The 23,931-nt window shown below is 38.8% G+C and overlaps 1 protein-coding gene across 9 annotated transcripts in view; it reads left to right on the forward strand.

Moving 5' to 3' along the window:
• Positions 1 to 20,643, forward strand: part of agrn (agrin) — a 513,439-nt gene extending 492,796 nt beyond the window's left edge. For 4 of the 9 annotated variants that reach the window (XM_072586197.1, XM_072586200.1, XM_072586198.1 and 1 more), the window contains 5 exons: positions 578 to 601; positions 10,073 to 10,105; positions 14,211 to 14,435; positions 14,851 to 14,954; positions 17,685 to 20,643. In XM_072586197.1, coding sequence (XP_072442298.1) covers positions 578 to 601; positions 10,073 to 10,105; positions 14,211 to 14,435; positions 14,851 to 14,954; positions 17,685 to 17,842 — 544 coding nt within the window. In that variant the 3' untranslated portion in view covers positions 17,843 to 20,643. The remainder of the gene's footprint in view (positions 1 to 577; positions 602 to 10,072; positions 10,106 to 14,210; positions 14,436 to 14,850; positions 14,955 to 17,684) is intronic. The other 5 variants (XM_072586201.1, XM_072586202.1, XM_072586203.1 and 2 more) reach the window with 2 other exon arrangements.
• Positions 20,644 to 23,931: the final 3,288 nt, after the last annotated feature.

Consider the following 23,931-nt stretch of genomic DNA (forward strand, 5'->3'; position numbering starts at 1 on the left):
TTGCACACACCTTGAAATCAATATCTAATTCCCATATGAGTATGATTTTTGTACCATACAAGTTGATCGACTTTCACTAGAACTTTCTCTTTGGGGACTGAGGGCTTACATCTATTTTCAAGGTCACTTTTAATGAGCAAACATAAAGAATAGTTATTGTAAGGTGTTGCTAACCCCAACAGGCAGCTGCAACTCTGAAGACCTTTGAAGATTTGACATAACTTGTGTATTGAAAATGAGGAGGGTTCAAATACTACAGGGTTCAAATATTCCAGATTAATTAAGGTTAGAAAGGTCAAGATTCACTGTAAAAACATGCAGTTTGGCTCTTGTTTTTGTGTTGTTCTAATGCTTAAATCTATGTGTGTCACTTTAAGTCTTCATATGTAACTGGTCAATCCATACAGAAATCTTAATATGAAGCAGTTTTTCTGTACTGAAACCTTCTTGCCTTCCTTTGTTTTATCTGGTTGCTGAAAATTCTCCTTCAACAAGTGGTTTGTGCTTGTCCCAGTTTTCTCATGGTGTGGTGTCTGTTTTGTCTCTTATGTATGTCCTTGTTTTCTCTACTCTCAAGCCATCTTGCAAACGAGATTCCAGAGTAAGTACAATGTCCAGATAATGAACTCATTCATATGCTATCCCTCTCCCCATGATACGTATGTGACATGATATCAAATATGCAAGGAAATAGCATGTATGTGGGAAGTGTTTGTTGGGAGTGACGGATTGTGAGATACAAACATGAGCTAATGTACCCCAGGCATGTTGGAGATTTCTCAGATGCGCTGTGGATTACTTTTCATACTTTATCATTTCTCAAAGTCTGCGTTTCTTATGTTATTTCTGTTCCCAAGTATTTTGTAAACAATGAAAGTTATGTTGGTATTGCCTTAAGGCTTATGCCAGTGGGACTGACAGCTACTGCACTAACACTGTGCAAACTAATGGCAAACCCACCAGATATCTCAAGGGGCCTCACATCAGCCACAACAGATTTGGGTGTTAGAAACACAGACCACTGGCCTTCTGCAAAATCAAAGTACCTTAAATTGAAAATGTTAAATAGCTCCTAGTTGTTATAGGTGGATGCCTTTAAAATCTATGCAGAGATCTCCAGCATATTCTGTAGTGGTTTCCGAGAGACATAAAACCATAGAGTGTGAGATACTGTTGGACGTGCAATATTTCAAGTACTGTCAGAATATTAGTACCATCTTTTCTCCCACAGTCTCTGATTTATCTGTTAATTTAATTATATAACAAGAAAAGAGTCAGTTCATTGCCTTGATTTTATAGATATTTTAATCAAACTGTTCAGAGATGTTACATACCTGTGGAGTGGGTGGAACTTGAACCCAGGCTCAGAGGTAGGGACATTGCCACTGTACCACAAGAACCCTTGTCCTAATTTTATAATAAAGTATATTTCTTTTGGCCTAATTTTATATTAAAGTGGGTTTCTCTTGTGGCATTGGTATGCTATGCACCATCCTCGTGCAGAGGATTAGCCTGAAATCAGACCCTCTCCAGCACTACTCTAAGACTCAGCTGCCTGGGGACTGTGCACATACAGTTCTGGATGACTGCTTTAATGCTTGTTTGGGAAAGGTTTAGCTGTATCCATACCCCAGGGCACAGTGACTTGCATTCAGGTCAGGACCCACAGCAGGGATGAACTGTGACAAGGAAATCTGCTATCTAAACATTGTTTTATTCCCTTTCATTCCCGCCACATGGCTGTGAGGTTGGAATCATTTGCTCAGTCTGTAATTAGTTTTGAAATAATTCCTTCCTGCTACTGTGCTATGTCTCTGAACATCATTATTGTCTGTAGGCAGCCTGAGTATTTTGCAATTAAACATCTTTCTGTTCAGCAGAAAATCGTACTTTTGTATAAAAATTAAATTTTTTTTTAAACTGTTGATTTTTAATAAAGAATAAAATAAATAAGGGATGCTTTTATCCCTGTCCAACTGGCTGAATAGATGGGGTAAGTTCGGGAGGTTAAACTGTCTAGTCGGTATTTCCAGTCACATTTGCACCTATATCAGCAACCGTGGGGCTTTATTGCCCCTGATTCAATTTATAGAAGGAACTACAAAGTCACACAAATTGTTGGACCCACTGTTAAATAAGAGTTGGAAAGTGTGGCGCTGGCAAAGCACAGCAAGTCAGGCAGCCTCTGAGGAGTAGGAGAGTTGATGTTTCGGGCGTAAGCCCTCTACTGTTAAATGAACCCGATGCTGAAGTATGAAGCTAGACATGAATCTTCTGCCTAGAATCATAAAATCCCTACAGTGTGGAAGCAGGTCATGCAGCCCATCAAGTCCATTCCAACCCTCCAAAGACCAACCCATCCAATTGCTGTAACCCTGCATTTCCCATGGCTAATCCACTTAACCTGCATATCTTTGGAATGTGGGAGGAAACCAGAGCAACCACATGCAGGCACTGGAAGAATATGCAAACTCCACTCAGTTGCCTGAGGGTAGCATTGAACCCGGGTCCCTGATGCTGTGAGGGCAGCAGTGCTAACTACTGAACCACTGTGCTTGAATGTAGATGTTTTTACAGAATGCAGCATTGCAAATGTCTGCCTCAAAACCTACCAGTGTCCCAGCAGTCTCATTTCAAAATATTCCATCAGTCAAAGCTCTTCATCCATTAATCCCTTACCTTAATGATTCAATTCAAATAAGTTGATGTCCACCAGCAAAATCTGATGGTATAATTTGAGTCAATTAGTATCAACAAACCTTAAAAGATTTTTAAAAAATTCTTGTGAAGCAATATTATCACACTATACTCCTCCAGGCCCAAAGAGGAAACCTTACACTCCCTTCTCTGATTAAAAAGGTTTTGAATCTCACCCATTTCCCACATCACCTACATCATTTACCTTATTTTCAGAATGATTCCATCCTGGTATGCAAAATCCTGTTCTCACCTCCTGACTAATGAATGGATGGATTAATTAATTCACCTACTGTGGGGATTTCTGTGGTTAAAACAAGAAATGAAGCACAGGAGTTAAAATGATTGCTTACATCAGCATGGATACTTTACAACAAGGGATTTAAGCTTCTTGCTGAGCTAGATGGGTAGGTGTGAGGGCAGAAATTGTTGGTGAGAAATGTTTCTGGACAGAATTGTTTTTAAGAAGTTGTTGAAGATCTGGTGATGCCAGGAACAAAATGTGTTGAATGTTTCCTCTCAGAAAGAGCTCTAATGTTTTATTATTTGTTTCAAGAAAAAGATACCGTGAATGAATTTCTTTTTTTAAAAAAAATCCCTCATCTCTCTTATTGTGATATCATGTGTATTATCTGGGCATGCACTTCAGTAAACAATATTGCTCCTCATGTGACATCAGGCTGTGAGTGCAAATGAGCATCACAAGAGTCACATGTACATCTTGTTACATTCTGTAACATCCTTCTCGCCAGGGAAGGTAAGTTACTTTTTCACCAGGTATATGTATTTTTTCCCATGAGTCCACATACAGCAGAATCACATCACCTTACCGTTCATTTGCAGTCATCCGGAGCTGAATAGCCATTCACAATCAGAAATGGAAAATGCTACATTGTACTTTGAAAGATTCAGTGCTCCTCACTGCCCATTTAGATTGTGTTCCCCTTACTTGAGATAAAGCAAGGATGACATAGGAATAGAAGTAGGCCATTCAGCCCCTCAGGCCTGTTCCACCATCCAATGAGATCATAGCATAGCCATATGCCTGCCTTTGGCCCTTATCCCTTAATACCTTTGCTCAACAAAAAATTATCTACCTCAAATTTAAAGTTAACAACTGACCAGCATCCATTGCCATTTGTGGAACAAAGTTCCAAACCTTTACCATCCTTTGTGTGTAGAAGTTGTAACATCTCTCCTGAATAGTCTGGCTCTAATGTTTAAAGTATGCCTCCTAATTCTTGAATCGCCAACCAAAGGAAATGGTTTATCTTTATCTACCCAATCACCCTTGGCCTTCTAAATTCTAGAGAAAACAGGCCTAATTTGTATAATCTCTCTTCATAAATTCATCCCTGGAAGTCCAGAGATCATTCTTGTAAACCTATGTTGTACTTCCTCCAAGGTCAATCTATGCTTCCTGAGGTGTCCAGATCTGTTCACACCACTCAAATGACCATTTGGCTCATTTCAAATCAATCTTGCAAAGAACAGGAACCAAAATTTTTCTACTGCAACAGATAACAAGTCCATTAACAAGTGGAAGAAGAGATGATCAGTTACTGTTTTGGGTGTGCATTCGTAGTTTAGGAGAGCCCTGGTGAGGAGTAACTAGATGAATCATTGACTTAGATGATTACAGACACTGTCTGACCTGCCTGCACACTTTTTATTTTCTTTATTATAATTGTGCATTATCCCATCCCTTTGGAACAAGAGATGAATTTAATGAAAGAAAATGCTTTATGGGCCTTATTGGAACACAACCACATTGCTAGTGAGATTTTGATTCAAAACCACTAAATCTACTTAAAAATGTGTGGATATGTATTGATAGTTATCAGAAAAAGACCCAAGTTCTCCACAGGTAATACATACAACTTGATGAAGACTGTACTAAAAACAGCGATGGCAAACATGGGGGAAGACTTGCATTGTAAGAATTCAAATGAACTAAGAAAACATTTCATTAATCTTTAGCCAGATAAAATTATTTGGGAGTAGTTTCAGGACAGGGAAGTTTAAATAGTTGCACCAAAGCTTCTACTCATTTTATAACTAATAGTTCACTGTGTAATTTGCAACGCAGCATGTTCAGACTACTATCTGAACGATATCCAAAAGATTTTCTCGTCAGTGCATGCTTAATAGTGGAATGTCTCCTTTGTGAATTCCAGTAGTGGGTGGTGAAATTTTCATACAATATCCACAGGGCTCTGAGAAACATTCAGCGATGTAAATATAGATTATGTTTGACAAAATTAGATTGTATCTAGAGAGTACATCATACTAGGATGAATGATTAATGTTAACGGGCTAGATTTTCGCACAGTCGGAAAATGTCCTAGAGTAGGGGGAAGGTGTAAGCCTTTCCTCCCAGTTACTTCTATTGCTATTTTACCAGCTCTCCCAACATACGTCCAGAGAACTTGCAAAATCTCAGCCACAGACTTTCCCATTCTCAGAGATAAAAGGTGAAGGATACAAATGTTGGCACTCTTAATCAACAACAGAAAATGTTGGATAAAGAAAGACTGCCCACCAGCATTTGAAAGGACAACACAAGCAAAATCTGTGACCCTAAATGGCTCATGTTCTTTTGTCTTTGTTTCTTCATGAGCTTGCTCCTTTACCAATACCCACTGAATCTTCATTCTTCAAGTGAGGCATTCAAGAGGGCATTGGATGATTAGTTGGATAGAAATGATGTGCAGGGATGTGGGAGAGAAAGGCAGGAGATTGGCTCTAGATAATAGAACTGATGCAGGTACGTTGGGCTGAATGGCCTCTTCCTATACTGTAACAGTTCTCCGATTTTGACCAGATTAGGTTGAATAGGAAGGAAGCACCTGTACTGTGCGTGAAAAATATTAAAGGAGAGTTTTAGCAGGCTAGCACTTTGTGCAATATTGACCTTGCATGGAGGCAGATGATTTCAGTGTCAGAGACAGTAGTGACCTTGTTATTGAATAACATTTTGCTCCTTCTGTGACAAAGAAGCAAATCAAGCTTTGTGTCATTAGATGGTCTGAAGAAAATCACATTTATGGAATGATCTGGGAATGGTTTTGCTTCATAAGGAATAAAACTCCACGGGAGAGGTGAGTGAATTAATATTCACTCTTTCCCTTGAGAACCCCTATCTTCCTGATACTCATCAAAGTTAGTCCAATAGTGAGTCTGAAACCATTGTCAATTATCATAAAAACCCACATGGTTCACTTATGTCTTAAGGAAAGGAATGTGCCTACCTTACCTGGTCTGACCTCCATATGGTTGCCATTCAATTTCCCTCTGAAATGGCCCAGTTAAAGGCCAACCAGTGATGGGGGACAAATGGAGAATATGACCGTTGTGAGAGTATTTGTAATGTTGCAGAAGCCAGATTGGGATTTTAATTCTCCAAACTAATACGTGCAATCTCCAGGTTCTGCATGAATATTGCAGCACTAATTTGATTTGGAAATTCTTTCTCCACTAAACACAAATGTGATGTGCAATCACTCTTTTGAAGGAATTGGGTTTTATTTTCTTTATTTTACTAAGAAATCCTGTGGAGGAATTTCCATTTTACCATAATTGGCAACCCAAACAAAAGCCATATTGCATTTTAGAACATTACATCAGTTGTATAATACTTTGATCTCTTGCTATAAATTCTGTGTCCTAGGATCCTGCCCTACTAGCTACCTGATGAAGGAGCAGCGCTCCAAAAGCTTGTATCTCCAAATAAACCTGTTGGACTATGACCTGGTGTTTTGTGATTTTTAGATTTTAGAAGTTTCTGATCAAACAAATTTTCGTATTGTCGAGAAAAAAATCAAATGTATGTTCAAAAATGGACTAGCAAGTGAACGTATGAATGTAGGAATTAGGAGCACCCCTTGCAATGAACAGCAATGTGTTAATTTTTGCATTCTAAATTATTCCTTCATACATTTGAGGATGGTAGCATGGTCCCAAGAGAATAAAAAATGGGTTGATCATAAAAATTGTTTCATTCGTGTGCAATGATCTTTAGTGTCTTTGTAAATTATAGATATCCGTGCATCCAAAGAAAAGTTAATTTTAAGAATTTCCTCAAAAACAAGTACAATCAGTTGAAATGCACAATGGTGGCTTTTTTTTTATCTTGATGGAAGTGGGATTTGGAAAACAGTGTATGGGCGAAGCAAGCTTCCACTGTTTAATCTAACACCAATGATTTTTGTTCATGATTTATTTTTTGTTGTCCATCTCTTGTTACACTTGGTTGCTCAGCTATTTCAGAAAGAATTTAAGAATTGACCACACCTTTTGGATTAGGAATCGATCTAGGTCTGACCAGGTAAGCATGGCAGAATAGTAGGAGCCCTTGTGGCAGTATCAGTACCTCTAGCTCAGGAGATCCAGGTTCAAGTCCCACCTGCTCCATAGGTGTGTAATAGCATCCCTGAACAGGTTGATTAGAGAAATAAGTTTTTAAAGGAATTAAGGCGCTTTAGTGAACCACTTTATTTTTATGATGATCAATGATAGTTCCACTGCCACCACTATTGAGACCAGCTTTCAATTCCATACATTTCTTTACTATTTGAATTTAAATTCTACCAGTTTTTATGGTGAGATTTAAATCCACGCCACTAGCTTGAGTCCCTGTTGCTAGTCCAGTAACATTACTACTGCACCACTATGTCTCTGGATGGCAGTAACTCTTTCTGCAATATGCTTAATTTACCCTTGACATTCCTGGATCCTTTGTTATGGGGTTGGTTAGCTCAGTTGGCTGGACAGTTGATTTGCAATGCAGTGTGATACCAACAGCATACGCTCAATTCTTGTACTGGCTGATGTTACCACAAAGAGCTCTCTTTCTCAACATTTCCCCTAGCCTGAGACATGGTGACCCTCAGGTTAAACCACCACCAGTCATCTCTCTCTCTCTCTCTAAACAGAGAGCAGCCATTTGGTCTGGTAAAACAATGGTGACTTTACCTTTCTGTGTTAGTTTGTTTGATTTTGGGTGAATTACACAGTAAACAGCAGCACATGTCCAGTGGAGATTGCATGTCCATCCCCTCTTGCCAATGTCTAATTTGAAGCTTTCACTGATGCTAAATGAGGATTGACTTCAAACCAAGATAGTTTCAGGCCACACAATAGCTTTCCATCTGTTCAGATCCTATTCAGTATTTCCCAAACCTCCAACTTCCAATACTTAGAAGGACAGGGAAAAAAGATGCCATGGAAACACCGACATCTCCGGGTACCATGCTGAGCTGGGTGTTTGTCCTTTTCTTTCAAAGTCACTGGGGCAAATTCCTCAACAGCAATTCAAGCAGGCAGCTCATCACAACCTTTGCAAGGTTATTTAGGAAGGGTTAATAAATGCTGACCCAGCCAATAACACCCACGTACCACAAGTGAATTTAAAAGATCCTCCCTACTTAAGAGTATTGTGTAAGAGTACACCTTTAGCTCAGGAGCTGCATCAAACCAAGAAGATGGCTCAACAGCCTCTTCTGAAGCAATAAATGCCATATTCAGGAGAATTATTTTGTCTGAAAATGAGTAATATGTGATTGCCTACCTTCACAATAGATCATAATCAGCAATTCATGACTGAGATACATGTAATAACATTTTACCCTGAGCTATCTATCACCTTTTACGGACCAAATTAAATTTATACCAAATCAAGTAACTATTACTAATACTATAACTATACAATACAGTAACTATTACTACCAACCTAGCCGGGGAGAGCTTGATGCCATTACTAAGTTTAAAAATGAAGAGTACTACATTTCTGCATCACACTCGTCCTTCAACTTGAACAGTTAAGAAGACCAATCACACCGTTACCCTCGGAACCTTTAAGCAATTATATATCATTTATGTGCTGTGTCAGTGACCTTCTACTAATTCTGCAAATCTGCTCAAATATATCATTAAATATTCATATATATCAAAATGATATATTGTCTTGCCTCAGAGAATACATTCAAGAAGCAATTTTGATCGCTAAGGATTTCATTTTTACCTGTTCTTCTCAAAACATATACATGTTGGAAGTATAAATGTTATCACTTATACACCTGAAAGTGGCATAATTTTTGTTTTAGAGAGAAATTATTATGATTGTTACTGTGCTTGTACATTATTTGTCCTCTTGCTAACTTTCTCCCAGCTGGTCCCATATTGTGAAGAATAGTTCACAAATTCTTTGTATCTTAGCCTTGGCAGCCAGTAGACCATTTGACATTTGGGGAGATCACATGACTATCTTGACAGTATCCTTGTTTAATACCCACTTTACAATTGGTTTCACTCAAAAATGATCCAAAAGCAGCAACAATTTGTTTTAAGCTCCCTTAACCCTGCTGCCAGCCATGTCAAATCAGCTTGCTCAGTAATGAGCAATTGATTAGATTGGATTCCCTACAGTGTGGAAACAGGCCCTTCGGCCCAACAAGTCCACACCGATCCTCTGAAGAGTAACCCACCCAGACCCATTTCCCTCTGACTGATGCACCTAACACTATGGGCAATTTAGCATGGCCAATCCATCTGACTTGCATATCTTTGGACTGTGGGAGGAAACCGGAGCACCTGGAGGAAATCCACGCAGACACATGGAGAAGGGAGAATGTGCAAACTCCCCACAGTCATCCGAGGCTGGAATCAAACCTGGGTCCCTGGTGCTGTGAGGCTGCAGTGTTAATCACTGAGCCACCATGAGGAGACTATCTTGTAGTCAATTTTCTTTTTTTCTGTCTATCTATTCAACTATTGTATAGAGGTTGGAAACTTGGTCATTCAGGTTTTCAATCTGGTCTAGTGCCTTGAATGACAATTCCATTTCTTTGAAGATATTTTTGTTGCCTTTAGTTAAAAAGTACAAAACAAAATTCCTTTTCTTCTCTTAGCTGTCCTGTTTCCTCCTGGATTTGCATGTTTTTTTTTACCTTTTGCAGCTGAGAGTGGTTGACAGGCAGCCTAGCCCCACACATCTTTGAATGCTATTGTGAGCACTGCATTGTTGGAATACAGGTGCACTCTGTATCCAAATTGCTGTGCCCCACATTACTGCTCCAACACTTTACTGCCAATTTTCTTAAACTTTACCTTTTATGACGACATCACTGCTTCCTGATTTTTACTTTTGGAATGCCAAATTAAGAGCACTTTCCACCTCAAGTATACTAACTGAAGAAACAGGTTCCACTGTATGTTTATTTTGGTGCTTTCAGATTTTTAATTTAGACTTTACATGTATTGGTTGATTGAGGCTTTTTACAGATTGTGCTGTCTAGCTTTCCCTTAATGATTCAGCAATTAAACGATCTTCATGGCTACTTACTGCATGCATGCATTCTTCTTTCTGCCCCCTAAGTCCTGAATTCATGGACTATCCTTCAGATCAAAGGTGAGTCTTCACCGTGCTTGCATTCACTGCTTCTGTCTGTCCTCCTGTGTGTGGTGGCTTTCATCATGATGTCTTGGGTACAATTATAAAGGAAGTGAGAGCTACATTGAGCTTGCTATAAGATTGGATTTTCCAGCTCATGAGATTCAGACGTAAATATCTATACCATTTGGTGAATTCACAAAGATAGTCACACAATTGCTTTGGGTTAGGAATCTGTCACAATGTTAAAAAATAATCAAGATTTGCGTAATTAAATGTATTGCTGACGTTACAACAATGGTTACACTTCAAAAGCATTACATCGACTAGGAAGTGGTAGGGATGTTGCAGGGAGGCAAATAGCATTAGCTAAATGCAAATTGTTTTGACCATTGTAAACAAATTCCTCTTCTTCCTTCTCACATCCCCACTCTCAAACCTCCTCCTCTCTGGAACATGAAAGCAGCAGTTATAGTACTTATTTGTCAAGATTAGTTTAAAGTGTCTAGCATTCAAGATTCTATATGTAGATGATTAAAATTATTGTTTGTTTGAGATAATGCCTCAAAATGCTGAACTTAACAAAACTGAAATGACTACAAGATTACACTGTATTTTATTATTTGTATGGACAGCTCTAATGAAGGTCAGTTAGCTTGTTCCACCCTGTCAACTCATTCCTGATCCTTTTTCATGTTTTCCTTGAAATACTTGCATGTGTTTCTTTTTAATCACTATTATATATTCTGCTTCCTCCACTGTTTCTGGCAGAATATTCTCTCTTATTACTTGGGCTTTTGCTCTCTTCTCTTTTCAGTGTGTTCTCCTCTCTCATTATTTTGGTCTTTATTAGAAACTTGAGTTTATATGGTTTTAAAATAGACTTTTTACACCACCTTATCATTCTCCCAGTTCACGAACAGAATGCACAGTTCACCACCTGCATGTCTCAATTGATTTCCTCACTTGTCTAATTCCTTCTGAAACTGCTAATATAAGCCTTAGTTGTCACTCGAACTTAACACTTGGCTGCCTTTCTTATTGTCTTCATTTTAATTCTTCCTTCACGTAATTTTAAAAATTTCAGTTTTCTATCCTTGGTCTCCCTCTTTCCACTTGTCATTTAGTAGTTTAGAGCAACTTAATCCAAAAAAAAAATTTCATTGGATGAAAGCCAATCTTTAGGTCTGATTTTATCATGTCCTGTCAAGTACCAGCATGTAGCCTGATGGAATCTAGATGAGTAAACTTCCCCAAATAGTCAAAGAACCTGCACATCTCCCTGGCTTGTTGATCCTATAGAATGCTGTAGCTTTCAGTAGATATACGACCTAATTGTTTTTGCCTTTCACTGACAGTACAGTTCTAAACTGTGAACCTTTATGAATCTTGAAATCAGACCACCAGGATTCCTGTATAAATACTTTATCGGTGTGATATTTAAACCGATTTACAGCTTTGTCAGGCTGTACAGCAAACTGCTCTCAGTTTCTTTAACCTAAAGGCCTTCTGATGTTGTGTTTGATGCTGGTTGGTCTTTAAATGTTATTTATCTCTGGATGTTGTGTCTGCGGCACTGCAAATATCCAATGTGGTCTATTAACCCTCTTAAGTTCACTGCCCAGATTTTCTGATGAATACCACCCCAAAATCAGTATTCACATGAGCAGAAACAGGAAATGGGTGGAAGCCCTATTTTCACAGAGATATGTTCATTTTTCACCTCTTTGCATTTTTCAGAGGGTGAAACCAACAGCAGAGAAAGCATCCAGTTCAAACAGATGGATATTTAATTGCATTATTTCGGGTTTGTAAGGCATGACATTTCCTGCCATTCTAATGTGCAGGATATGAAACACTTTATGCAGGTATCCAGGATTGCTAGTCAGCATTAAGATTGGGGAAAGTACACTGTTAAGTTATGGAAAGCCTATTTTAGTCATTTTTGGTTATTTTTCTTCATTTGTTTAGGCAGTTACATTATCACAAACCTTTGTGCCAAAGTAAATAATTTATCACTCCTCATCCTGTTACTGACACCAGTGGGTTTTCCTACTGGGAATTACCCTGTCTGGCATACTTCAAAAAAGAGAGAGAGAGACTTATGAAATCAGAACAGAAAGTGCTGGAGAAGCCGAGTAGGTCTGGCAGCAACTGTAGAGAGTGAGACAGTGTTAACGTTTCCAGTCCAATATGACTCCTTTTCAGAACTTATGGAGATCTGGTTGCACATGAGAGTGTCCATTTGCCAGCACCTCAGTTTGTTGGACAAAGATGTGACTGGGGTTACCTCTTCCTAAAAGAAACTGGGCCACCAAACCCACCAGCATTATAACAAAATGCCTAACAATAATATGATTAGCATCAAGATTAGAGTGGTGCTGGAAATGCACAGCAGTTCAGGCAGCCTCCAAGGAGCAGGAAAATCGACATTTTGGGCAGGAGCCCTTCATTAGGAATGAGGCTGGAAGCCTCAGGGGTGGAGAGATAAAAACAATAATAATATGATACTACTTAAACACAATACCAGGTTTTCAGTGGCATGTATCAAAGATGGCTTAACTAGATGATTAGTACTTGGTGTACGGTCTCATTAAGTACACCTATCAATACGCCATCAGCTTCTCTGAAACAGCATCTGAGAATGGAATGCAGAGCATTTTTTTAAGATCTGGTTTAGCAATAAGGCAGAGTTTGTGCAATAAGGAGAGTTTGTGCTATTTGTTGGCAAGGATACTGAAGCTACATGGAGCTTATGGTTTGCAGATTCAGTGATGGTAATGATTAGCTGTGTCCTGAACTTTGGCTCTCAACATCCTTACGGGCATCGCACAGAGGCCCAGAGGATAACCATACTCGCAGCTGCCTCATGAAGTGCTACCTCCCACTTCATCAGCCATCAGGAGATTGGTGGTGAGACTGCTTTTGTCAGTTGCAGACTTGTGCTTCATATCCTGTTGTTTTTATCAGTCTCCTCTTAATCCTGTGCCTCTCCAACTATGGCAAAGGCTTCAAAAGACTTTTAGGATTTTTGGAAGGCTTTCAGAATGTTGTCACACTGTTGTGAAGGCTCCCTTTAGTTGAGTTAAAAATCACACAATACCAGGTTATAGTCCAACAGGTTTAATTGGAAGCACTACCACTGCTCCTTCATCAGGTGGTTGTGCAGTACACAATTGTAAGACACAGAATTTATAGCAAAAGTTTACAGTGTGATGTAACTGAAATTATACCTTGATTGTTTGTTAAGTCTCTCATCTGTCAGAATGACCATGTTAGTTTCAGTTCTTTCATATGTAAATCACAAAGCATTTTTAAAAAAGTTACATTCTCAGGTTAACTTTAACAATTGGTGTCAGCCCAGATAATGTGTTGAAGGTGTTAGCCCCCTGTGTGCTGCTGTCTGTGCCATAATGTTTAGATTGATTCTAATCTAAAAAATGAATTAACAGAATCTTACATGGATTCATATGAAAGAAGTGAAGCTAACATGGTCATTCTGACAGATGAGAGACTTAACAAACTATCAAAGTATTTTTTAATGTAGAATTTCAATCACATCACACTGTAAACTTTTGCTATAAATTCTTACAGTTGTGTAGTGCACAGCCACCTGATGAAGGAGCAGCGCTCCGAAAGCTAGTGCTTCCAAATAAACCTGATGGACTATAACCTGGTTTTGTGTGATTTTTAACTTTGTACACCCCAGTCCAACACCAGCATCTCCAAACCCTTTAGTTGAACCATTTCTTTAGATTATACTTATCCACAATATTCTGCTCTGACTACCAGTAAGCAATTTTCAAATCTGTACACAAAAACATTCAAATGAACTGCAGACAGCAAATTAAATCCAACTTCCTTGAATCTGGCTATAACCTATCTCTTTATCCTTCTAGACAAACCCCAAAAGCCACAAATCTAGGTCACTGGGTATGTGAAAATGTCAATTTCTTGGTCCTTTTTAATGTAAATTAAGAATTGATCATTTATGATGAGTCAAAGCAACAGAGGAGTTAGTGGACCCAAAACGTGATACTTTGTAGTGAATGTTTAGCACTGGCACTATATTAAGATTTGAATCTCTGAATCTGTTCTTAAAGATTTTTGTTTCTGTATTTAGCGAAAAAGCGATACAAATGAATTACTTTGAACTGAGCATCAAAACAGAAGCAACGCAGGGACTGATTCTGTGGAGTGGGAAAATTGCTGAGAGATCTGATTACATTGCACTGGCTGTAGTAGATGGGTATGTGCAGATGACCTATGACCTGGGTTCTAAGCCGGTCATACTCCGGTCTACAATTCCAGTCAACACAAATCAGTGGATTAGGATCAAAGCTAACAGGTACATTTGACATGCATATTGCCTTTCATTTCAATAGTTACTAATTGTGGTTTGGGGACAGTAAATGTGAGTGCAGACAATTGGTTAGAAATTTCTATTTGTTATCCTAGTTGTTAAATGCATGATGTATCCAAACGACTTATCTTTTTCCATTATTTTAGCAAAGATATTAAGACATTTAAAATAGCATTAATTCTTCTAACATGAATGTGATAAGTATTCTTCCTTAATATCATGAATTCTACTTTCCACCCTCATATAACTAAGATCTAAGATTTAGTATTCCAGTGGGATGGTCAGATTTTGCCTTTTGCAAGTTTATATTGTTGGTATCAGTAGTTTGTCATGAGGGGTCTTCAGTATTATTTCAGTTACTCAAATCAGTGCCTGTCTCCTTGCTCTGGTTACCCAACAGGATACACAGATATGGGACTCTCCAGGTGGGAAATGAAGCCCCTGTCACTGGTTCTTCTCCTATTGGTGCCACACAGTTGGATACCGATGGCGCTCTCTGGCTTGGTAAGTTGGAACCATCATGAGCAGTGTTTACAATTCTAGTATAAACGTTTAGAGTATTTGGATGGCAAGGCATGTAGCCTTGGTCACGTGAATCATTTTAAAGCCAACCTGTACCAACCAACCTCCTGTCACAACTACTAATTTGAGGATCAGGATCTGAGCTAATGACCTTATGGTCTATCTGATTCTGCTAGTCACTAAATAAACTCACCAAGTCAACAGGGGATGCCAGGTTAATGTTCTTGGAACAGAGCTAAATTTCTGTTTTAAGTGATCCTAAGTTCAAAAGGCAAAGCAAAGGCTTATTTACCAGAGTCCGTGAGTTCTGTGAATGAGTTGACAGGCTTGTGTGTTTAAGGGTTCAGAAGCTAATCTGAGTGAGAAGTCGTGGAGTATTACTATTAGGGGCTAGGAATTCTGGTTTGCTTTAGCTTTGTGCTTTATTTGCACCAGCTCTTTATTTAAAAAAAATTGTTTTAAACTCTGTTGTGAACATTTAGGATAGATTTTCATAGTACCATGAGCAACGTGGGCTATGGCAAAAAATCTGGGAGAAATCAGATGAGTCCTTTCTTCATGTCAGGATTGAATTGTTGAATTTTCAGACAGAGTTGGGAGCTTCAAGACAAGATTCTTATCGGGAAGCAATGAGATGCCTCTTCATGGGGATTATAGCTGGTTGGCAGCTTCATGAACAATGAGTCTTACCTCATTAATCAGCAGCTTCCTTTCCGAGCACCCAGCATGAAAAAACGAGACATCTGTAATTCCTGACATGAAAGCCAGAGTGAGTACCTGGTAATTTCAGCTCATCGCAAACTCCTCCAGGCCACTATCTGTGACATCCGACAATAATGTCTCAGAGAAGCTGCATGGACACAAGCTGCACACACACTGTGTCCATGGATGTGGGCATCTGACACCCATCAGGTTCTCAGAACCCTCATGTCACCAATGCCGCACTTGAAAGGTGCACTTTGGGAAGCAGCGACAACTAGCGTTCCAATGCTGCTGCCCAGGCACTTTGCATGCAGTAATCACAGAATTGTTACTTCTATTGTCATGGCCAGATGAAGGCCATTTGGCCCAGGCTGCCTGTGCTGGCTCTTCCGATGAGCATCATGATCTAATGACAGTGGCAATGATGGAGCAGGCATTAGGAACACTTTGAATGCTTGAGTCAGTCAGTGGAGGGGGAATGGGGGTGGGGGGTGTGTATCTGAAAAAATTCCTTCGACCAAATGCACTCTATCGTCATAGTATGCTGCACTCTATTGTCATAGTATGCTGCACTCTACAGAGGGCAGACAATGAAACGGAGGACATTGGGACAGGTAATGGTGCAATGTACCGGATACTGAGGAACATGGAGAATGGGTGTCATCTTCTGAGGAGGAGGAAGAAACTGTCCTTGTTCGTGACAGACCTGCAGCAGGTGGTACAAGACAAACAGGACCTACTCATACGCAGTCCCGGGTAGATGAGAGCTGGGTGTAGCAGGAAATTGTGGACTGTAGAATTGTTGTTGATCATTGTACATTTGTTTTGAGTTGTGGAGGTGAACTGCATGCTCTGTTTGTTTTGCCAGTATTTGCTTTTGATGAAGAAATAAATGCTCTCTTTGGAATTACCCGAATGTTTGTATGTGATGGCCCATGCACAATAATAAGATGCTGGTCTCCAGTGCGCACTGGGGCACAGTAATGATGACTTAGAGGTCAGTGGTAGGATGGGATGTGGCTAAAGAAGATAAGCTGTGTGGCCTGGTGGTTAGACAATGATGAGGACAAGAAAGTGGAGCTGTGTGCGTCCAGGAAGTGTCTGCCATGCCTGCTATGTGTGTGGGGATGCTGCACCATTATATTGCTGGTTATATCAATAAATATCAATGCCAACATTTGGCCAGATTTTTGGCTGGAGTTTAAGGTGGCGTGGGTGCCAGAGATGCAGATCAGCATATTCCAGGATATCTAGTGACTGGTGAGTTCTTTTGACTGTGGCGAATAGGGACCTGGGCTAGCATTGCACAAGAGGAGTGTCATGGGAGCACAGTAGGTGGTTAATGAGTGAGATGATGTGGCGAGAATTCTCAATAGGCCCCATGAAGAGAAACCCTTTGTGAAACTTGACAAACTTGATGCTTGGCCTAAATATAGTAGGATTCAGGCCCTTCATGTTCCACTAGGAAGAGAAAACATGTAAAAATATATGGAGTTAAATATATGGAGTTAAATCCTTATCGAGTACCAAAGATTTTCTCTTTGAAGTTAGTCCGTATACACACTTATTAATATCGTCTATACTGGTGACTCAGTTTCCTTTCTTAATTGCTCCATGGAGTTTCCTGTGCAAAGAATTGACATGGATTGAAGATGTGCCAGTTTCAAAGTGCAATTGACAATTACGGTTGTAAATGTGCTGAACAAACAATTTCTTACAACTTCCAAAGTAAATGCATTTTTTAAAACATGCGGTCTTCAGACATCCTGAGCTAAGCATAACCCATTTTAACACACGAGCTATATTATACATTAATCAGAATTCAACTGAATTGATCTGTGTCATTAGTACCAAGAGTTCTTAGGCCTGTAATGCAATATGTGCATTAATTCAGTGGGTTCTGCCTTCAGCAAAAGTGCTTGGAATGGCAATGCATACCATGTAAAGCTTTTAGTTTTGTGGAGCGTGCTGTGCACAATTTTCACCGATAATTGTTCCCATTTTTTACAGGTGGAATTGAGAAGCTAGCACTTGGAAACAGATTGCCAAAGGCCTACAGCACTGGTTTCATAGGCTGCATAAAGGATGTAATCATTGATCGTCAGGAACTTCAACTAGTAGAAGACGCCTTGAATAATCCCACAATATTACACTGTCCAGCCAAATAATGAACAGGCCATGCCTATTGCTGTAATTATTTTCTATTTTTGTATACTTTTATTGCTTTTTATATTGAAAATGTTTTGTTGCAGTATATCAAGCTGATCTCACAAGCGAACCAAACGATCAAAACGTCCTAGGCTACAACTACACTGTACACAGTTAATTCAGTCATACTTGAACCTGTGAAATTTGGTGCTGACAGTACCTGCTGCCTTCTTTGAATCATTCTGCTTCAAAATCTAAGAACTTGTGGTTAGGCTCTTCTTATTTAAGGCAACTAGAAGACTTAAATCTGTAGTGTTTACTATCTGCAAACTGAATCTGGCCAATGTATTTTCTCAGATTTGACCCTTCACATCAAATTGTGAGACACAATAAGCATCGACTGTCTTTGTTTCTCTGCTTTTAATAATTTGTGTTGTTTATGTTTAATTGTGTACTACTTCAAGGATTAAATATATTGCAACACTGAACTAGCCAACACGTGTTGTTTTGGGAAAATGCTATACCCCTCTTATAAAAGATATGAAGTCATCAGACAAAATGATGTACAGCTAGATGGAAAGAGATAGCTTTGCATGTCACCTTTTTTTTAAAAAATAAATTTACTTTCAATATTCCCAAGTCAAGGCAGCACACCTTCAATTGCTCTGGACTTTTTAGAGAGTTCTAAATCATTTTAAGTTTTAAAAACCTGTATTTCACAACAGAATCTCATAAATACGGCTGCTTTTCAATCATCAAAGTTCAGATGTTTTGGTTTGTAATCAAAAGGAAATAAATAGAATATCTTGATTATTTTGTAGCTTCTGAAAAGAAAACAAAATATCATTTAGATAAAATCTGCTAATGCAACGTTTCTCAACTATCAAATGTTTTCATTCGCATAAGGAGCTTGCTCCTTCCTCTCCATCAAGAAAAAGTTTTTTTTTCCCCAAACATATAGTGTTCATTCACTCTGCATAAGAGGTAACCCCTGGTTCTGTGCTGAGATCCGAGAAACCAAGGGAATCTTTATTGCATTTCATTAACTGGCACTTGAAACTCAATATGGAATCAAGCTGATATAATTTCCTGAATTTGTTTTTCCATTTGTCTATATTTTTGTATGTAAAGACTCAAACTGTTTAGGTGTTACAATTTGCCACATGCAGAAATAATCTCCTGCTTTTGATACCCACTGTGTATAGTGTATGTACTATGGACCAATATGTAACAGATACCTTTCACTTAACACTTGTGAGATTGCATGTGGCCTGCTGGTGGTCCATTTTTTTCTAATGGTCTTGGACAGGGAAAAATATGCCTACGTTTTAAATTTAATGGAGAAAGACTGATGTCCAGTTGGCGATCACACTAAAAAAAAGAACCCAAGAGCTTTGTATTACATGTGGCATGCTACTGAGCCAGTCCCATAATATAATTTTCTCCTTAGCTGCTGCTTGCTGTAATGTGCTCCACCTGCAGACTTGACCAATGGAAAGTACATGGGCACAGGTGGGAAGTTTACTGCTATAAATCCGTGCCCAGTAGCTAAATTAAAATTACAATGGGCTGTTGGAAAAGGTTTGCAGAAAATGAGCTTTGCTTTCATGAAATATGCCAAGGATTTTGCAAGTGGCATGAGTGGCCATAAATGTGTCTAGACTGCTGTAAAATTTGGTCTCTGCAATGTGCATTGATTCAGATTGTGATATTTTTGTCATCGGCATTATTCAGTGGTGTCAAATATTTTATTTCTGGCCCTATCACCTGACTTTTTTTTTAAAATCCACAGAAGGTGTCTTTTTTTTAATTCAGCCTTAACAACTAATGTGTATTTACAGAATTTCTTTATATTATATAACATTCAAATACATATCATTCTATAAACCTGTGAGGAGATAGCTGAAAAGAGCACAGTTAGGAATAGAAAGGGGCACTGTATCACTGGGAATTGGAATGTGACAACCACCAAAATAAAATCACTGCAAGGTGGTCAAACAGAGGTGACCACAACAGAGGGAATGAGGAATGCCTTTCTGACATTTACGTGGGTGGTGCTGCTGTTAGTGTGCTGTTTTATTACTCTGTGAAAGGCATCTAGATCACATGCAAAGAAAATAAGTTCTCGCTGTCACTGTGTGATATTGTCAACTTTTAGGCCAGTATTTAGACTTTGTAGTTGTCATGGTTTCGGTCATTTTTAATGTCACAACTTTTATTTTAACGTAATCTCTGGCCCTTTGCAATGACTGGTGAGGAATGCAGTCTGTTGTCCGTTGTTCTTTTAATGCTTACCTCATCATTGCTGCAGACTGCAAGTGAGCAGACAACTTTGGAATGCTGGTCACTGGGTTTGAGGAGGTCAATTAAGTGAACTTGCGTGTGTTTTTTTTCCAACAAGGGAATTGAAGAAATAGAACATAAGCAGAAACATTCCAAAATGCTGTGTCTTGAGTCAGAAATGTTTGTGAGAAAGGGGGGCTTTAGAAATGCCTTAAATGCCAAGTTCACCAATCTTCTGGTGAGCCTCACCGTGCACACCTTGTATTGTGCACTTATTTTTATTTGATGTTTTACTGCTGGTGTTTTAACTCTAGTGTAAAAATATTCAAGCCCTTTTTTTTAAAAAGAAGAGAAATGCTGGTTTATTTATGTGTTTCCATACAGTGTTTTTTCAGGTACATGACCATTGTAAACTGCTGTAATTAATCTGTAAGGACAGTGCACAGTATATGATCAGCATGATGTAACCATTACTAACTTTATTACTCGTGTCTTTTGTCCAATCATCATGAAATAAAGTGGTAAAACTTCCGAATAATTTTAATTTCTTTTTCCTGTTAGTGTGGAAAGTGATCTTTAATGAATTATTAAATGTGTGTTGTTGGCCTTGAGAAATTTTCTGATCCTCTCCCAATGGAATTGCCTCCAAAAACTGAAATACTGCAGTTACAGGAAATCTGAAATAAAAAGAAACAAAGCGCTGGACACGCTCAAAAGGTCAGGCATTATCTGTGAAATGAGAAATGGAGTTGGCAATTAATTTGGCCTGAAATGTTGGTCATTTTCACCAAAGGTGCGGAGTGTTTACAGATTTATGATGGTCTGACAAACTGTATAGTAGCAATGAATCAGAGTTAGGCACCATACCTACAAATTATCACTTTCTTCTACTTGCTGGGTCTCTCCACAATGTCCATAAACCTTGTGTGACCACTGTTCTTTTGATAAACAAAAAGCTTGTAAAAGGTCATAAGCCATTACCCATTTATTCACCACCTCAGAGCAGATTATCCACTTATACCTCGATTATGAAAGTGCTCTTTACTTACTATTTTGTTCTTTGCTAGCTTCCGAGCTGTAGGTTTAGAGGTCAGTACATTGTAGAAAAACTAAAGAGCTAATCACTTTACAATTGGCACAATGTAATACTGCCAGTATTGCTGTCAAAGTAAATGATTGCAGAAGTTATACAGTAGCCTAACGTATTTGGTTAATAGAGTTAAAAGAATACTGTTTATACATTTAGCGCTAACAATGCAGTATTCTTACGATAAAAGATGAGAAGCTATCACCTCAAAACCACACATGAAGTAATAGGTTCAACATTTATCAGTAAATGAGCCAATGTCTGTGGGAACTCAATTCAGTAAACCAGCTGAATACTTAATGCGTATATGTGAAGATAATGTGATGATAGAATTAATCACAGCCAATTTCATTTTGTTGGCATATGTACATTTTGAGTAGCAGAAATGAACCAGGTGAACTGGGTAATTAAGGTAAACAGTATGCTACTAAATATATTCAAACAATAGTCTATATACGATAATATGCATCTTCATGTTACTCTCATTATGTCAGGTTAAGGTGATATTTATTGGACTGCTTTTGTGTTCTAATTTGTTTTGTTATTTTAACACCAGAGAAAATATGGACACAGTGTACAAAGCACAGAATCAAGCTTTTAACAACGTTGTGTTGCACAAACCAACATGAGTAATTGGCAAAATCAAAATACATTATTCCAGTATGATTACACAATCCTATCATTGAGTTTGCAATTCACAAAAAGAACACAGAGGCATCACACTCCAAATTCAATGTTATTAAAATGTGTAGTGGGTTCCTCAAAACTCTCCTACCAATCTTGCGTTTGAGTTCTACTTTTCACGAATGCTGCCTCTAAATCATAATACATCAATACAGTCACCAAGATGTATATTGGTGGTTAAATTCCTGGGAAAACATATGCTTGCCTTTTTTGGTCTGGAAGGTTCAATGAAATTGTCCGTACAATGGCAATGGTTCCACAACTATCACATATTTGTGGGGGGATTGTCTCTGGTCAGTGGATAACAAATCTCCCTAGCTGTTAGAAACCCATTCACATCATTGATATTCCATCATGTAACATTAGGCTTATTATTACCTTTGAGCTGCTCTCTCAACAGACGAACATAGTGGCCCAGTGGTAACTCCACACTATGGTGTATCTTATGATGGTCCTGGGAGTGAGTAACTAAGTGGGTGAGAGCATTTAATTGAACAAGGGGCAAAGTGTCAGCTTCCTGATGTAATGAAAGCTGGTTATTAGATTGCCTGGAAATTGTGCTTGTCAAGTGGCAGGAATCCCATTTTAATGCATCAGCACATTATGCATACTTATTAAAACACAACTTCACCAGATTAAATTTAACCTTTGGCATTAAGTATGCAACAATTCAAAAAAAACACTCCTTAGGTTTCATAGAAATATAGAAACTAGGTTAATTAATAAGCCATTCAACTCCCCCAGGCTTTCTCCACCAAACAATATGATCATGGCTGATTCTCTATCTGAATGCAATTTTCCCATTTTCTCCCCATACCTTTGGATCCATCTAGATCGTTATTGGTTAAAAGGTGCCATTCTATTGGTGAGGACCATCTTCCTGGTTTTGTATTGAGTGGGAGCAGCTTGAACAAGGAGCTTTATTGACCCAGCAGAAAGGACACGTTGATGCATTGACATCAGCTGGTGGCTGTGAAAGGGGACTGACAGATAGGGAGGAGGCATCTCTGAATGGCTTGGAGGAAAAGAATGTCAGGATTTTTACACTTAATGGATTTTATGTTCTATATGTTCTAGGGAAGTTCAGAAGATAAGGTCCTGAAAGTCAGGGATAATCAGAAATAGCAACTTCCCTCCATGTGGCTTTTGCATGGTTTTTCAAATTGTTATAGCATGGACTACTCTTGCACATTTGTGCTACATGGTACCATTAAGTAAACTAAGTGGTGAAATTTTTCTTTCAAGGCTTGAGAACATTGTTTATTATAGTCATTCCGGTGTTTCTCAGATGTATTGAGCATCATAAAACCTAGGGCTATCAGCCAAAGTGAAAGAGGTTAGGCAGATCTACCAAAAACCATACTTGCAGGTATTGAGGCATTATAATCATCTAAAATGCCGAAGATTCTGTAAAAGTTCTAGCAGATTGGAATATAACTAATATGGCAACTTTATTTCAGAAAGGTGGGAGACAGAAAGTGGAAATTACAGGCCAGTTAGCTGAGCACTTGTCACAGAGAAATTGCGAGTGTCCGTTGTTACAGAGGATATAGCAGGATACTTAGAAAATCAAAAGTGTTCACATGTGGAGAAAATGCTTCCTTTTATCAGATGCACTGTTTAGAAGTCTGGGTCACCCATTAAAGATCAGGTGATTTTTTTTCTTCTTCTGAGTGTCATGAGTATCTGAAACTCTTCTTGAAAAAATGGTGGAAGTAGAGTCTGAGAATATTTTAAAGCAAAAGTAGATAGAAAGTGGGTGAACTTAAGGCGTGGATCGGTACCTGGGACTACGATGTTGTGGCCATCACGGAAACATGGATAGATGAGGGACAGGAATGGCTGTTGGAGGTTCCTGGTTACATATGTTTCAGTAAGATTAGGAAGGGTGGTAAAAAAGGAGGGGGGGTGGCATTGCTAACTAGAAATGGTATAACGGCTGCAGAAAGGAAGTTTGAGGGGGATCTGCCTCTGGAGGTAGTATGGGCTGAAGTCAGAAATAGGAAAGGTGCAGTCACCTTGTTGGGTGTTTATTATAGGCCCCCCAATAGCAGC

Source organism: Chiloscyllium punctatum, chromosome 16 (assembly GCF_047496795.1).
Source record: "Chiloscyllium punctatum isolate Juve2018m chromosome 16, sChiPun1.3, whole genome shotgun sequence".
Classification (NCBI taxonomy): Eukaryota; Metazoa; Chordata; class Chondrichthyes; order Orectolobiformes; family Hemiscylliidae; genus Chiloscyllium; species Chiloscyllium punctatum.